The sequence below is a fragment of the Protopterus annectens genome, chromosome 9.part0, assembly GCF_019279795.1.
Source record: "Protopterus annectens isolate FY-2018-M chromosome 9.part0, PAN1.0, whole genome shotgun sequence".
Taxonomy (NCBI): domain Eukaryota; kingdom Metazoa; phylum Chordata; order Ceratodontiformes; family Protopteridae; genus Protopterus; species Protopterus annectens.
Genome location: NC_056743.1, coordinates 1,495,010,287 through 1,495,026,452, shown reverse-complemented (window position 1 = coordinate 1,495,026,452; position 16,166 = coordinate 1,495,010,287). Strand labels below are relative to the sequence as shown.

General features: G+C 40.1%; 1 protein-coding gene across 2 annotated transcripts in view; it reads right to left on the bottom strand.

The window, feature by feature from the left end:
* Positions 1 to 16,166, bottom strand: part of NOTCH3 (notch receptor 3) — a 798,092-nt gene that overhangs the window by 206,124 nt on the left and 575,802 nt on the right. For both annotated transcript variants that reach the window (XM_044084438.1, XM_044084439.1), the window contains 3 exons: positions 8,941 to 9,133; positions 2,501 to 2,646; positions 2,294 to 2,407 (listed from right to left, as the gene is read on the bottom strand). In XM_044084438.1, the coding sequence (XP_043940373.1) occupies positions 2,294 to 2,407; positions 2,501 to 2,646; positions 8,941 to 9,133 (453 nt within the window). The remainder of the gene's footprint in view (positions 1 to 2,293; positions 2,408 to 2,500; positions 2,647 to 8,940; positions 9,134 to 16,166) is intronic.

Here is a 16,166-nt window from a genome sequence, read left to right as displayed (position 1 = left end):
AGGCCAGTAAGTGTTCTGCTCATACTAAAGGATGAAGGTTTAATTCCGCTGATGATATTCTATATTAACAGTCTTGAAAAAATCCTCTTCTGTGAAACCACTCATTCAGTTTGCAAATACAATTTTCTCATTAATTTAGACAGCAGGCAGCAGAAACTTCCATTACACCCTGACAAAAATCTAAGTGCTGGGCTTCTAGTACAAGGCTGGCTCAATAACAGAGTTGATCACTTTATTCAAAACAATAAACAGATGTAAGTCTTAATATTTAGGGTACATTTTTAAATATCTAAATCAAAAAACAACCAATTCACTTAAATACACTGATAACATCATGCAAACATAATCAAATAAAACAGTAATACAAACAAAACAAAAGTATTAAAAAGACAATATATTGTGCACACCATTATGTTTTAAGTCATGAAATGATCAATCAAAGTAGAAAAACAAAGCAATTAAAATTACTGAGATGCTATCAAAACATGATGATGTGGACAGCAGAATTTCAATTGTCTTTTCTTTAAAATGAGTTTCAAATAACTTGCATTTAATCCTGGCTGTCTTTGTCTGGCCTTAGTAAGTCTTTATTTCTTTGAAACCCAGTTTAAGGAAAAGACTGATGAAATGCTAAATATGATACATGTAACTTCATTACTCTGGATTGTCCATATCAACATGATTTAACAATGCCTTCTTTTTATTACTACTTTAACTAATTTTGCTGACTTTTGTTGCATGATTTTTAGAAATATGTTTAACAAAATTGGTTGTTCTTAGTTAAACATTTCAAAAATCATCCTGAATGTGAAAGTGTATGTATGTTCATTGCTTTGAATAAACTGCTCTTCCATGTTCAAGTTGTCAGACTAGTAGTTTTTGGTTTAGTGTCAGATTTTGCCCAGTTCCATTTGTTTGAGTATTCTTCTGCTTAGTTTTCATCTTCTGTATTTAAAGTATTTCACAAAATAAAGCGATCATCTTTGATAAACTAAGTTGTAGTAAGAGAGAATGGGGAACCATATAATTCACAAATGTAATCCATAATGCAAAAGCAAGGAATAAAATTAAATTATGCACACTGGAAACCATAACCTGAATAAATCATTTACTTTAGCATAACTGCAGACTTCTTGAGAAAAATAATGACAGTGATACACTCCACGATACATGAAATAAACAGAGATGATGTGGAATGTAAAGTCTTTGAAGTTGCAGGAAGAAATTATCAAAACTTTACTGAAGCCACTTTATGTGCAGACTGTGTTTTATGCACCTATTAGGCATTTGTGGAACACTGATCAAAGACACTGACAATTTTTCTAATGAGTCAATGTCTAAGAGATAGCAGATATCAATGCTGGCCAGGATTAAGTAAAGGTAGGTGGAAAATAATCACACATATTTTGATTTATTGTTACAGAGGACCTCACCAAAGATGATAACTTACTGTCTTTACCAAGTCATTTTACTGTTTATTAGCAAAAAAAAAATAAGCTAATAATGGAATACATGTTAAAAAGACTGAGTGTACAAATAGATATTCCTGCAAAAGATAACAACATTGTAGGAAAGTCCATGAAACATGGGTTTTATAAACAAGAGAATTCTACAATTGGGTTGTGGTAGAATGTGGCAACAGACACACCACCAATGGGAAAAAAAAAACAGGGCATAAAATAAGAGCAGAGTGAAAATAAGACATAAGAAAGATGGAAATAAATCCAAATGCCTTTGGGTGGGGGAACTAAAATACCAGATCTAAGACATTAATTAAAGAGAAGAGAACAGCAGGCAGTATTTTGTTTAGGAAAGATGGGGAATAGGGCATAACATGTGTCCGCTAGCCAAAGGGGAAACAACACAAAGATACAGGAAAAGTAGGATTACTACAAGAAGCATGGGTTAACCTAAAAAAAAGCCAATGGTCCAGCAGGCATTCCATCAATGAAATTGCAGTTCTGCTCTAACTGATGTTATGGACACTACAGAGTGGAAGAGTGGAAATGAGTGGGTGGGTGGGAACATAAGGGGATAGCAAGCCATACTTGAAGGGTGTATCTGAAGCAATTCAAAATATGAAAGCTATAGTTAAGAGTTATCATTTTACTGTCATGTATAAAACCTAAAACTATACTTTGTGTACTGATTACTTAATTACAGTCCTTGCCAGTAAGTGGACGTTAGCTCTTAAGTCTTGATAGTGGCAACACTCATGTATGCACGCTGTACTGGAACAGGCAGATGGATTAAGTAAGGAATAACATCGAAAAAATTTAAATAAAATCCATACCTGTGTACGGCAGGTCACAGTAGCAAGTATAGCTGGCTATCCCATCAACGCAGGTGCCTTTGTTCAGGCAGGGGTTCGAGGCACATTCATCAATGTTTATTTGGCAGTAAGTTCCTACAGAAATTAAAACATGCTTCTATGTTATATAAACAAATGGCCAGCACCCTTAGCAATAGCATGAAGTAGACAATACAATGTAATACGTACCCCGGAAACCCTCTCTACACCTGCAGCTGTAGCCATTTATATGGTCCATACAGATCCCACCGTTCTGGCATGGATTTGATTCACACTCATTCTTATTGATGTCACAATTTGTTCCGACCCAACCTGGCTCACAGTCACATTTGTACCTAAAAGGCATTACCAGGAAGAAAGCAGGATGAATTTATTTGCTCTACTCATGACCAAATTATTTTATAAATAATTAGAAATCTTATATTCTTTAAGACTGCAGCTAAAGTGATAGGCTATCTAGTTACCACAGACTATTACAAACTTTTTAAAACATCTTGTTTAGAAATTATTCTCCAAAATATGATCAAGACTATGATGGTTTTGTCAGATATATACTTACACACAAACATTACTGCCAAAAGCCAACACTGAATACAGTCTACTAGTAGTTATAGTTAAAGATAGACCCTCCCCCAGCCTTCCTCCAGCCTCCCTTCCCCTTCATTCCTCCATTTTTCCCTTGCCATTCAGAAGACCCTCCCTTGAGCCACACACCCATAAAATACCTTCTAGCAATTTTCTCCATGTATCAGCCAACTTAATGGGGGACATTGTTAGCCTACCATCAGCAATGAGTGATGTGGCTGAGCTTCTTGATGGTCTGCTTGTCAATAAGCATAGTTAGAACCTATGAATCCATAAAAACCTCTGTGAAATAACAGTTCTCTTAGGCTAGGTTACAGTACATACCCTTTATTTCTAGCTAATGCCAACTCTGAACTCTGTCCTTCCTTCTCAGTTCCACTTATCCATAAGATATAGTCATGTGCTTGTGGACTTAAATCTTATCCCACCCAAACATGATTCTCCTTGTTTCCAGTGAAAACAGTCTTAGGCCTTTCAAGTTCTTCTCAGTGAGGACACCCTTCATACCCATTATTGCTGTTGCAGCTTTTATTTGCACTTCTTCAAAGACTGCTACACCTCTGTCATAGTATGGCTTCCAGGACTGGATGTATTATTCTGCATGAGGCCTAACCACTGCTGTGCAGAGAACTGAAATAACTGAATCAATTCCTCTCAGGAAGCATCCAAGCTAAAGCTTTTTTTTTTCTCCTCTGCAAATAAAGGACCACCAGTGCCATTACCACTTCTTCTCCTGGTTGGTCTACATTAGTCTTGAATCACTCTTTTAATATATATTTCACTGCAAGATCAAGGTGTCAGATGTAGCACTGAATCTCAACTACTACATTTCCATCAGTTTAGCCACTTTACCAGAGCTCATTAAAGACTCTTTCATCCATCTCTTCAACCACAATAACAACAAAAGAGTTGTCTATAAAAAGGTTAATAATGTTCTCAATGCCCTCTGATATACCTGAGGTGAACACACTAAAGAGCTTAGAGCCCTGAGTCACATCATTAGTTGTTTGTCTTTCTCCTCAGAAGGTTCCCTTTGCTGCCCCTCTGCACTTTTCCTTCCTTGAAACTTGTTTAGACATCTACTGTGAGGGACAGAAACATATGCCATATTGAAGCTGCAGATGATCATCTCTGCTGGGATGTTCCTGTGTAGTTCTGCAGTTACCAAATAATAGAACCAGACTGGACTACAATACCTCTTGGATATACATTTCTGATTCCTGATTTGTAATTGCTAGTACTCAAGTATAACATCACCCTTTTTCTGAGCATCTTTTTCATCAACTTCCCTATAACTGAAATCAGATTTGGAATCTGGCAAAGGCAGCCGGTAAGCATTCAAGTTACTAATTCACAAATGCCTACCTGTAGCCTTAAAGGCCACATCATGTGGAAAGACATCCCTTAAAGATCAAATGCAAAGAATTTCATATGGCTAAAAAAAAAAAAAACAAAAACAAAAAAATACAAAAAAAGAAGACTGCAGCTATACTGATGGACTCAGAATCAACATTTTTTTCTGTTACTGCATTTGAAATTTAACTTTAAAAAGTTCTGCAAAGCCATGGAACTATACCCTGAATACCTGCCATACAATTCCCTGCTGGATGAATGGGCAGAGCAGAGGCCCAGTGTTTTCTTTTATTTTTTCTGTTTCATAAAAGGTATCAGGAAAGAGGTCTACAAACTGCTAAATGGCTGTAAAGTAGTTAGCTTTTTGCCAAACTATTAATTTAATTATCAATCTGTCAATCAACCAACTGCTTGAAACTGTTAAGCAATTAATCAATAATGGAGTTAAGACTTGCCCCAAAATGATGTCAGTACATGCTTGGATGTACTAAACAGCTAGAATAGTGGGAGGCAATCAGGCTTCGTTTTTTGTGTATTTGAGGACTTCTTAAAATTAATTTTCAGATAAAAGATCATGTAAACAAATCCTGTTATTATGTGCAAATGATCAAGGGAAAGATGTGATCTGCTTCTAATCTCCTTTACCTAGCTACTTGAAATTCTTCACACTTGATCTTTCAGCTTTCAGTACAACAGAAACAGAAAGTAAACCTCTGCCAAGAATCTAGGCATACATAGGATCATAGGAAGTTACTAAGCTAATGGCCCTAGGGCCCTTATAAGCCAAGCCAAGTGCTTACCGTTACTTCCACGATCAGCACCTACTGCCCTTGTCCAAGAGGGACATAGATGGAACCCCCCGGGTGAATTTATGGTCACCCATCCAATTGTCCAGATTGCGTTTGAAGAGGACTAAAGAGGTGCTATTACTTTTTTTAAAGAAATTCTTTAGAAATTATAAAGATGACCTACATAAATCTTACAATAAATACCATACAGGAAATATATAAGTGCCTAGACAAAAATTAAATGATCAATGTGGAAAGCAGATAATAAGAAAGCCAATAAAAATTTCTGACTTACATTTTAATGAAAAAAATACACATCTAGCATAATTCTGTCACATGATATCTACTATAAAATTAGAAGTGACAGAAATTTCTGGATTATGCAAAATCAACTATCTCAAACCAATATCAGTCCTATTTATCAGTGGGAAAAGAAAGAGGAAAAAAAAAGGACTATGAATCACATTCCTTGTTATTGTCACTTTCCACAAGCACTGCAGCATTAAAAAGTCTTTTTGAAAGCCCTGCTTCCAAGGGGTCATGAAATATCGATGTTTAGCCTACATACATTTCACATGTACTTGCAGCCTTGGAGTCTAGTATGAAAGCCACTGAAAGATTTCATCTTCAGGGGCTTTCTTAGTTCATCTTACCTGCTCCTGGTTGCAGATGAGTCAAGAATTAACACAAGCTAAAAGCTTACTCTACAGATGCACTGCAGTTTGACTGCAACCGTTCTTCTAGAGGTTCTAACATTCGTGGCAAATTTACCTTCAGTAAAACAAAAAGGTTTTATATTGCCCTTTCCACTAGAGAAAATAAGTGCAAATTGTTAAGTAGCTTAGTTTCCAATTTCCAGCTTTAGCTTGTCACTGCGGTGGTAGTGCTGCGGTAGTGTTGTCGCCTCACAGTAAGACATTGTCCTGTTCGATTCTCAGCTAGAGCGTCTTCTGTTGAAGGTTGTGCGTCAGGGCCGGCAACTCGGCACGTAAAAATCTACTGCCAATCATTAGCAGACCGGAGTTCCGCTGTGGCAACCCCTAACTGGGAAAAGCCGAAAGATACATCAGCTTGTCAGCTAGTCAAAGACAGCTTCTTTTATGAGAGTCAAGCATTAACCTATACTTCAGCTAGCCCTCACTTGCATGCCTTTATTTTTACAACAATCTTGTCCAGCTTTGCTTTGCTTTCACTTTCTTTCTATGCAGAAAAGAGCACTTCCCATGATAACTTTAAAGTTGGAAGCCTCAGTGGAAAATCATACACATTTATCTTTGACTGCAACTTGCTTTGATTTCTTCATGATTTAAAAATCAAAACACTCCCAAAACACAAAATCAGCAGTACCCCTCCTTAAAACAATCATTAAGTTACACCATCAATACTTTAGAGTCCAAGGCAGGAATACAAACAGTATCCACAGCAGTGTCCAATGAAAAGTCATCAATTTGGCTGCAAAGTACTGGATTTCTTTGCATGTTCAAAATAGATACTGATTCTGGTCTATAGCTACAGTGCCCTCTTTGAACAGGTCAATAAATAATACATGCTCATCTGGAAAGAAGACACCAAAAGGAATCTAAACGAGCAAAGACACAGTGGCAATGGACAAGCAAGTACACACGATCAAGGTGAATAATGACATAAATAACTACAAGTTAGCTGCTGTTACTGCTTAGCATCACGAGGTAAGGATCCAATAACCCAGAATCAGAGTTTTGGCAAACAACACCACAAAAACTGACAAAAAACAGCAGAAGAAGCATACATAGGGTAAAAAGTAGAACTGTACAAAACAAAGACACTAAACGTTAACACTTCAGCTGTATTTGATTTTGGCAAGAAAGGACACCATGTATTTAGGGGAAAGAGAAATCAACTTGAGGAACAAAGCACACTAACTCATGTACATGCCAGGCTGGAGACCTATAGCATTGGATCACAGTATGAGTCAAGTGTGCACAGGATAATAAGGTTTACTATCAAATTTGAGAACGGCAAAAATAATGCCGTTCACAACACCGAATCAAAACAATGAATGTCAACATCAAGACTATGGCACAATGTCGAATCAGCTGATCAAATTCAGCAGATTCGACATTGTCTCCAAAAAGATCACGCGATGTCTGTATAGGAGCTCATGTAAATGAAACTCCTATACCTCACATCACGTTTTTGCAGGGGGGCAAGCCCTCCTGCATCCCCCCTGTGGGGGGCTGTTCATCCTTTGCTAACTACATATTCCAACTCCGAGATCGCACTACAGTGAGGGAAGGGATTAGTTTCCAAACCGCACTGTACCGAGATCTCTGCACAGTACTTCGAGCTCATATCAGCGAATGCACAGTGCACTTGCTGATTTAAACTTTCGAAAATGGGAATGTTCGGCAAGATGGAAATTCAAACATCCAAGTTTCGAATTTTCCATCTGCAGAGCATCTCTCTTTGCAAATTTGACAGTAAACCGATAATAATTAGGGGAAAAACATGGATCACCTGTACGTGAGATGAGAAGTAGAACTGCACAAGTACAGCTCAGCTATTTTTGAGTTAGAAGAATTAAGTAAAGTACAGCAGATTAGTCAGACATGGAGGACATGGCTACAAACCCTAAGTGAAGAGAAGAGCACAGTATGGCTCAGAAAGTACAGTTGTGTACACTTACCATAAATGTAGATGTTTGAGTGTATTCACTGTTGCAGTCCTGACTTGTGGAATTTCCTGCTGTGGAAGCCCTTGGCCAACCCGACTACCAAAGAAAAAATCTCCCTCCTCCTAAGGCCAGTGGATGCCCTTCCCTGACATCAGTACGCTTGTGTATAAAGGGAGCCAGCCAATGCCATTACATCATTTTTTTTCTGGCCCCTTAGAAGGTAAGAGCCCCCAGGATGAAGCATAAGCAAATGACAAAGGTTAAAAAAGGGGCCTGCAGGGTAAACACCCAGGGGGTCCTCCGGAAAGTGCAGAAAACAAAAGAACATTACTATTGTAGTTAATAAAGGGAAATGAGAGAGGGAAAGAAGACTGCAACAGTGAAAACACTCGAAACATCTACATTTACTGTAAATGTACACAACTGTACTATGTTCTTTGTGTTTCACTGTTGCAGTCCTGACCTGTGGGATGATTCCCAAAGCTGAGATGAGTGTGGAAGGTAGATTATGGAGAAGACAGGACGCTCTGCAAGACGGCAGTGGCAAATCTTGCTCTACATTTATAGAAGGGTGATAAGTGGCAGCATCTGGTAAGATTTTGGCCCTTTGCCTGATAGTCTTACAACTGAAACGAGTGCAAAAACGACAACTAAGGATGGTGTGATCTGGGCCTAGACAATGACACAAAAAGTATGAAAATCTCAGTGTGGGATTTGCTTACTACAGCAGAGATAACTGTTAACCTTATCTGACGTGTTAAAGCAAGAAAGAGTTCCCCAATGTGGTATTTAGCTTTAGAAGACTTCTTTCTGGTGCAGACAGACTAACGCACTGAAACACTGCTTCGGGCTCCAACAGCAAGAAAAGACTGATGTAATGGCATCAGCTGGCTCCCTTTATACACAAGCATACTGACATCAGGGAAGGGCATCCGCCAGCCTTAGGAGGAGGATTTGTACTCTGGTAGTTGGGTCAGCCAAGAGCTTCCCCAGCAGGAAATCCTACATGTCAAGACTGCAACAGTGAAGCATGAAGAACACCATGCTGAGCTAAGTTTAAGATATACAGGGTGTGCTTCAAACAAAAAGGAAGTAACATAGAATTAGACAAGCACTCACTTGCCAAATGGAACAGAAATTGAGAAATTGGTTCTGAGTCATCTTACATGGGTCACAAATACATTCTGGACAAGAATACAGCAGTCTAAGGCATCATTTTAGGCTAAATATTATGCTTAAAGGCATCTCACCCATTGAGGTCATCTGTGCATGCTCCATGAACACAGGGACTGCTGCTACATTCATCAACCTCAGAAAAGCAGAGCTGGTCATGGAAACCTTCTGGACAATGGCAAACAAAACCATTTTCACGGTCCTCACAAGTACCACCATTTCGGCATGGGTTTGAAGCACACTCATTAATTTCAGTGTCACACAAACGGCCTGAAACACAAAAGAAACTATTTTCAGCAAAGAACTAAAGAACAGTCTGGAGGTAAGATTCACACACACATGCAACTGTTGTGGACTTTGCACACCTGATCCATTTCTTGTGTAACAAACTCAAATCATTCTAAACACTATCAACAGATGTTTTTTTTGCAAATATGTATTTCTTAGCAATTTTCTGAGTGACTAACACTACAGTAGCTAAAAAGTGATATGATACAGCATACTTTGACTGCAAACTTGAATCTTTTCAAAAAGGAATTCCAGCTATTACTGACAAATTTTGTTTGGAGCAGTGTCACAAACAAGTATTCACCTCTTGTCATGTCTTTGAACATTAGGTAACCAAGGATTAGGGAACTTCATCAGAATACCAAAACCCAAGTTACACACATTTAATATTCTACCATAAAAAATATTTATATACATACTCAAAAATTAACACCTCATTTACATATAATTTATATAATATTCATTTGAGATGCTAACTTTTAAGTATGTATATACATATATATATATATATATATATATATATATATATATATATATATATATATACAAAATATTTTTATGGCAGAATATTTTTATTGCGTGGGTGTCACTAACTACAACTGCAGACCACTTTTAAAGTACCATGGTTATTTATATAATTATGCAATTATCCAATGAATTTTGGAGTGGTTAATCATTGAAACTATTTAAATGTGTGTAACTTGGGTTTTGGTACTCTGATGAAGTTCCCTGTGTGGAATTAAAGCGCTAACCCTTGTTGGATACCAAGATGTCTTCAATAAATTTTATTTGGGACATTCGTATTGTGACTTTGGCCTTTATTGAGACTAGTGTGCTGAACTGAGTGGTTTCACGGATTATTTGTATTTTGTTTTTACACTTGTAAGAATCACCATCAATCATCACCTACTCTACTGTGTCATATATCATAGCTCATCAGCAGTGTTCCACTGTATTAATACACAACATTTCTAAAACTGCCCTTTTCACTCTATCAATACAACAATGTCCTAGAATGGCATTTCCATTCTGTCCCATGTACTACAAATCTTAGCCCATCTCTGCCACACCTGATCCAGAATTCCAAAACAATTTTTTTTACTCACTTGCACCTCACAGACATAAAACTACATGTTCCATTCCATTCCATTCATGGCTCACATGTTCATGCCATAACCATTCTTCCAACATGTCCCGTCACAACAAACATCGCCTGCCATCTAACACTCCCCAAACGTCATATGTAGCTTCTCTTAGCTGCATCCACAAAAACTTCTGATCTGTGCAGCTCATCATCCCTTTCTCAGCAAAAAGTACTCTTTCTATAGGATCTCTCCCTCTTCTCCGTTAACCTAAGTTTTTAAAACAATTTTGTTTTCTACGCATCATGACTGCTGATGAATACTTTATCATTTATATCCACATAATTATTCAAAGCATGCAACCACAATGCAATATGCAGATAATGTCACCCTCAACCCTCTCAAAACTTAATGACCTCACCCAGGACTTCTCCACATCCACCGAAATATAGCTATGAAAAGCTCACCTTCTTCTAAACTCAAAAATATATATATAAACCAATGCTCTTCACTCCAAAACACTTATCAGACCAAAAACAATCTTTCACAATGCTCTCTGAAAATAACACTAGAATAGAAACAGTACAACACTGGATTAGAAATAGTACAGCAATCAAAGCTAATGTAAGACAGACTAGACCACTTCTAAAATTTTATCTACACACTCTCCATCTTGACTAACCTTCATACCACCCAAAAATGAAACAACATCATTTACAAAATTGCTAGATTTGCCACCAATCTACCTACAAAAAGACACCAATACATAACCTTAAAACAACTATACTGGCTACAACTCCCACAATATCTTACTGCTCATGACTAATTGTTACCTATGGAAATATGCTCTCAAAATAAATCACTTTTACGCATCAGCAAATCTAATAATATTACTGGTGACTCACTATACTCATGCTATGCCTCCAAACTTTAGAACTCTGTACCATTATACTTAAAGCAATTGAGAAACTAAAAGTTTCAAAAAAATCAACATAAAAATTACCTAATGAACTCCTGGCTATACTCGTGCTCAATACCAGTATAATACCTTAACTGTATGCACCAAAAAATAGTTGTGTAAAATCTTACCATAACCATAGATGTCCTTCTCTTCCATGTCGCAGTATTCATACTGTGTGATTTCCCATCTCAGGCAACCTGACATCGGCTCCCATACAAAAGCTTAAGCCTGGCTGCTGTAGGTGTGGGGATGTCACACGCAGGCTCATAAACCAGGGGCTATAAATGTGATGTCTGCACGCACAGACCGCAGAACTTGAAGCCCAGGATAAGGTGTACAAAAGAACAAGTTGAGGCTAAGGAGCCAATGTCCCTGAAGGGCTGTACAGATTAGCCTGTAGGGAGTAGATACAAAGGTCAAAGACCAACCATCCAGTAGAGATAGAAAAAAGGGGGTATGGAGGGTGGGAAGGAATACTGCAACATGGAAAAGAAGGACATCTATGGTTATGATAAGATTTTACACAACTATTCTATGTCCTTCTATTCCTATGTTGCAGTATTCATACTGTGGGACAGTACCAAAGGTAGAAGGAGTGAAGGGAGGGAGCAGAGGTAGAGGATTCCAAGAATCCCTGCAGGATTGCCCTGGCAAATCTTGCTCTGGCCCTGGAGACTTGGTCTAGCTTGTAGTGTTTTGTGAAAGTGTGAACTGTAGACCAGGTAGCTGCTTCCATAATGGAGGCTGTGCCCAGTCCTCTAAGAAAGGCTTTGGAGGTAGCCATGCCTCTAGAGGAATGAGCCCTAACTCATTGAGGCAATTGTTTGCCATGATGTGAGTAGCAGAAGAGAATGGATTTCCTGATCCAACAGGAAATGGTTTGTTTGGAGACTGCCTTACCCAGAGCCTTGGGGTGGAAGGAGATGAAGAGTTGGTCAGATTTTCTGAAGGACTTAGTTTTGTCTAAGTAGAATTTCAGTTGTCTGTGCACATCTAGGGAATGAAGGATCCTCTCTTGGGTATTAGTTGGAGAGGGAAAGAAGGTAGGTAAGTGAATGGACTGATTTAAGGATAGTTCATTCACCACTTTGGGCTTGAAGGAAGGGTTTGTGTGCAAGGTCACCCTGTCATTGTGGAAGGTGGTGTAAGGACGACAGGCCACGAGGGCCTGTAGTTCAGACACTCTTCTAGCGGAGGCAATGACCACTAAAATAATGGTTTTCCATATGTACATTTGTAGAGAAGCTGCGCTGGCTGGCTCAAAAAGGTAAGGTGAGTTTTTCCAGCACGAAATAGAGGCCCCAGGGAGGAGGGATGGGTTTTCTTGGTGGTCTGATATGCAAGACCCCTCGCAGGAAAAGTTTAACATCCAGTCTAGAAAGCAGTGGTGGGTGTAAAGGCAAGCAGGTTGAAATGGCAGAAAGGTGGACTTCTACTGAAGAATATGCTAGTCCTTCCTTAATGAGCTTGCATGTGTAGGTAAGGACAAGTGAGGGATCTGCCTGAAAAGGGTCCCTGTCCTTAAGGGAACACCATTTTGAGAATCTCTGCCATTTAAACAAAAAGTTTTTCCTAGTAGTTGGTTTCCTGGCATTCCCTCAGGACTGACAGCATGTCCTCTGAGTAATGTTGTCTGAAAGGGATCAGAAGTTGATCACCCAAAGAGTTATATGCAGCAAAAGCACCTGGGAGTGAATGAGAGATCCCTTTTGTTGTGTGAGTAGGTCCACCTTGTTGGGTAACTTGTGGTGAATGCCCTTGGTTAGGGAGTGAAGACGGGGGAACCAGTGTTGCCTTGGCCAGTAGGGAGTCACCAGCAAGATTTTTGGTTGGTCCTTCTTGATCTTCAGTAGGACTTTTTGTATTAGAGGGAAGAGAGGAAAGGCGTACAGGAACATTCCCTTCCATAGAAAACTGAAGGCATTCACCCTCCAGGCTAGTGGAGTGTGATCCCTGGTGCAGAATTTGTTTACTTGTTTGTTCTGAGGGAAGGCAAACAGATCCACTTGAGGTGTGCCCCACTGGTGGACGATGTCTAAGAAGGTTTCCCTGTGCAACATCCATTCGTGTTGTTGAGAGGATGTTCTGCTGAGTAAGTCTGCTTGTTTTGTTTTCCTGAGAGAAGATGTAAGAGGCCTGCAGGAAAAGGTTGTGATTGACTGCTAGATCCCAGATTTGTAGGGTTACCTGGCATAACTGGTATGCATGTGTCCCTCCTTGTTTGTTGAGGTACCACATGACAGTTGTGTTGTCTGTCACAATGTGGAACAGCCCTGGTTGCAAGATGGCAAGGAAAGCTTTTAGAGCCAGCAAGACTGCAGTCATTTCTCTGACATTGATGTGTTGCTGCAGGGGAGGGGTCCAATGCTGTTGTACCCTGAAGTCCTTTAATGTTGCCCCACACACCAGGTCTGATGCATCTATGTGCATGGATTGAGTGGTGGGGGGGAGTTGAAGAGGAATGTTCTGGTTCTGTATGATTTGCTGAATCCACCACTTCAGTTCTGATTTTAAGCAGGGCAGAAGGGGAATACATTTGTCTAGTGGATGTTAGCTCTGAGACCGCACATTCTTTAGGTACCACTGGAATTTTTTCATGTGTATCCTGGCTAATGGCAGCATGGTAATAGTAGCTGCCATGAGACCTAGGACTTGCAGAAATTGTCTTGCAGAGAGATGAGATTCTGAAAGTAGCCTTTGAAAATGGGTGAAGAGAGACTGCACTTTGTCCGGTGGGAGAAAGGATTTCATCAGGTCTGTTCTGATCCTGCAGCCTAGGAAAACTTTGTCCTGCTGAGGAAGAAGAGAATATTTCTGTAGGTTGAGGGTGAAACCCAAGTTATGAAGGAGAGTCATGGTGAACTTGAGGGACTCTGACTCTGCCAAAATGAGAATGTCGTCCAGGTAAGGGTAGATTTGGACTCCCTTGGTTCTGCAATAGGCAATGGCTGGAGCCAAGTACTTTGTAAATACTCTGGGAGCCATACACAAGCCAAAGGGCAAGGCTGTAAACTGAAAGTGTGAAGAGTGGCCAGTGAAGCGCAGAAACTTCCTGTTGGAGGACCTGATAGTAATGTGCAGGTAAGCATCCTTTAAGTCTAGAGTGACCATGAAAGCTTGGGGTGGAATGAGGGGTAGAAGAGTTTGAAGGGAGAGCATCCTGAATGTGGGAACCTTTAGGAACAGGTTCAGATAAGATAAATCCAGGACTGGCCTCCAAGAGCCATCCTTTTTGGGGACTAAGAATAGATGGGAATAGAAGCCTTGTCCTTCCTGTACTGAGGGAACTGGTTCTATAGTTCCTAGAGTCAGGAGTTCTTTCAATATGAGAGGGAATAGATGAAGCTGATTTTTTTGAGGAAAAGGAATGCTTTCTGGTTTTGTTTTTTCCTTCCTGGATAGAAAGTATCCTTTTTGGATGATGGAAAGAACCCAAAGATCTGAGGTGATGGTTTTCCAGAAGGGGAGGCAGTGGGTAAGACAGGTGGACAGAGGCAGTTGAGCAAGACAGTCATGCCGAAGTGGGGCCCCCTCTATCTGGAAAGGGCTACTTGGCTGGGGGTTGAGGGTTGGGGGTTTGGAGTAGGGTAGTCTTCTGGATCACCTACAAGGCCTAGAGGAGGAAGGACGTGACGCTGAGGGAGTCCTTCTGACAAAGGAAGCTTTAGCTGGATGGTACCTGTAATATCTAGGGAAGGGAGACACCAGCAGATGCTTAATGTCCTGCAACTCTTTGCTTTTCACTTGTAAGTTTTTGAAAAGTTCTGTTGAATTTTTTCCCAAATAAAAGGTTGTGGTCCAGTGGAGCATCCATGATTTTGGATTTAAAATCCTCTGGTAGAGGTTGTAGGCAAAGCCATGAATATCTACACAAAACAGATGCAGAGGTAGCAGATCTGGCTGAGGCCTCTGCTGGATCATAACTGCACCTAACAGAGTGTCTGGCTACTTGTGTCGCTAGAGACAATTTTAATGCAATGTCAGATTTGGTTGGACAGTCTGGGGTGGAAGCCAGCAAGACGGAAGCCTGGGAGACCAGGTCCAGAGCGTATTTAACTATGTGGGATTTGTAATTGATAGCCCTGAAGGCCAGGGTAGAGGAAGTGTATATCTTCTTACCCATTCTGTCCATGGTTTTGCTGTCCTTATCTGTGGGCAAAAGTGAAGCAGAAGGCAATTGCCTAGACTGTCTGTCTGGGGACACAGCAATAACTGCTGGGTCTGCCAGGGGAGGTTTCACCAGAAACTTCTGGTCATCAGGCACTTCGTAAAACCTATCTGGCCTTTTAGGGAAGGAGGTTGAGATTCTGGATTCTTAGAGACTGAGTTAAAGGCATCTAGGAAGGTTGGAAGCACTGGAGGAATAGCTGAAGGAGAAGGAGACTCAACTTGCAAAAGTTCAAAATATCTTTTCTGGGTATCTGTCATCAAGGTAGTATCCCACTCGAAGTACTCTTTCATTTTTGAAATAGTTTCCCCAAAGATAATATCCTCTGGCGGGGAATCTCCTTAACTGAGTCTTTGTCTGGGGAATAATAATCCAGAGATGAAGCAATTTGGGACAAATAGGAAACTGATTCCTCAGAAGAGAAGTAGTACTGGGCTGGTTCTTCTTCTTCTCTCTGTTGAGTAATGGGTAAAGGGAAGGAGGAAGCAGAGGCCGGCCTGGGGCTCAGCACAGGAATGTTAGTAGGTGCAGGACCTATGGGTCTAAGGGCCATAAAGGCCTGCATTGAAGAATTGGTAAACAACTACCAATCTGGAGCTCCTTGAGGCACAGGGCTCAAGCGTTTTGTCTTTCATTTTTTCTTTGTTGGCATTGGCTTAGGGGTAGGCCTAGGGTCAGAGGCCTGGTTTGGAGCAGGAGAGGTCTCAGTCGGCTCACCAACTAATGGTTCTCCCTCGATGTCGATTGTGGCCGGCATCTAGATTGAATCCGCAGATGTGCTATCTGTGGCTGCAGTAATGGCAT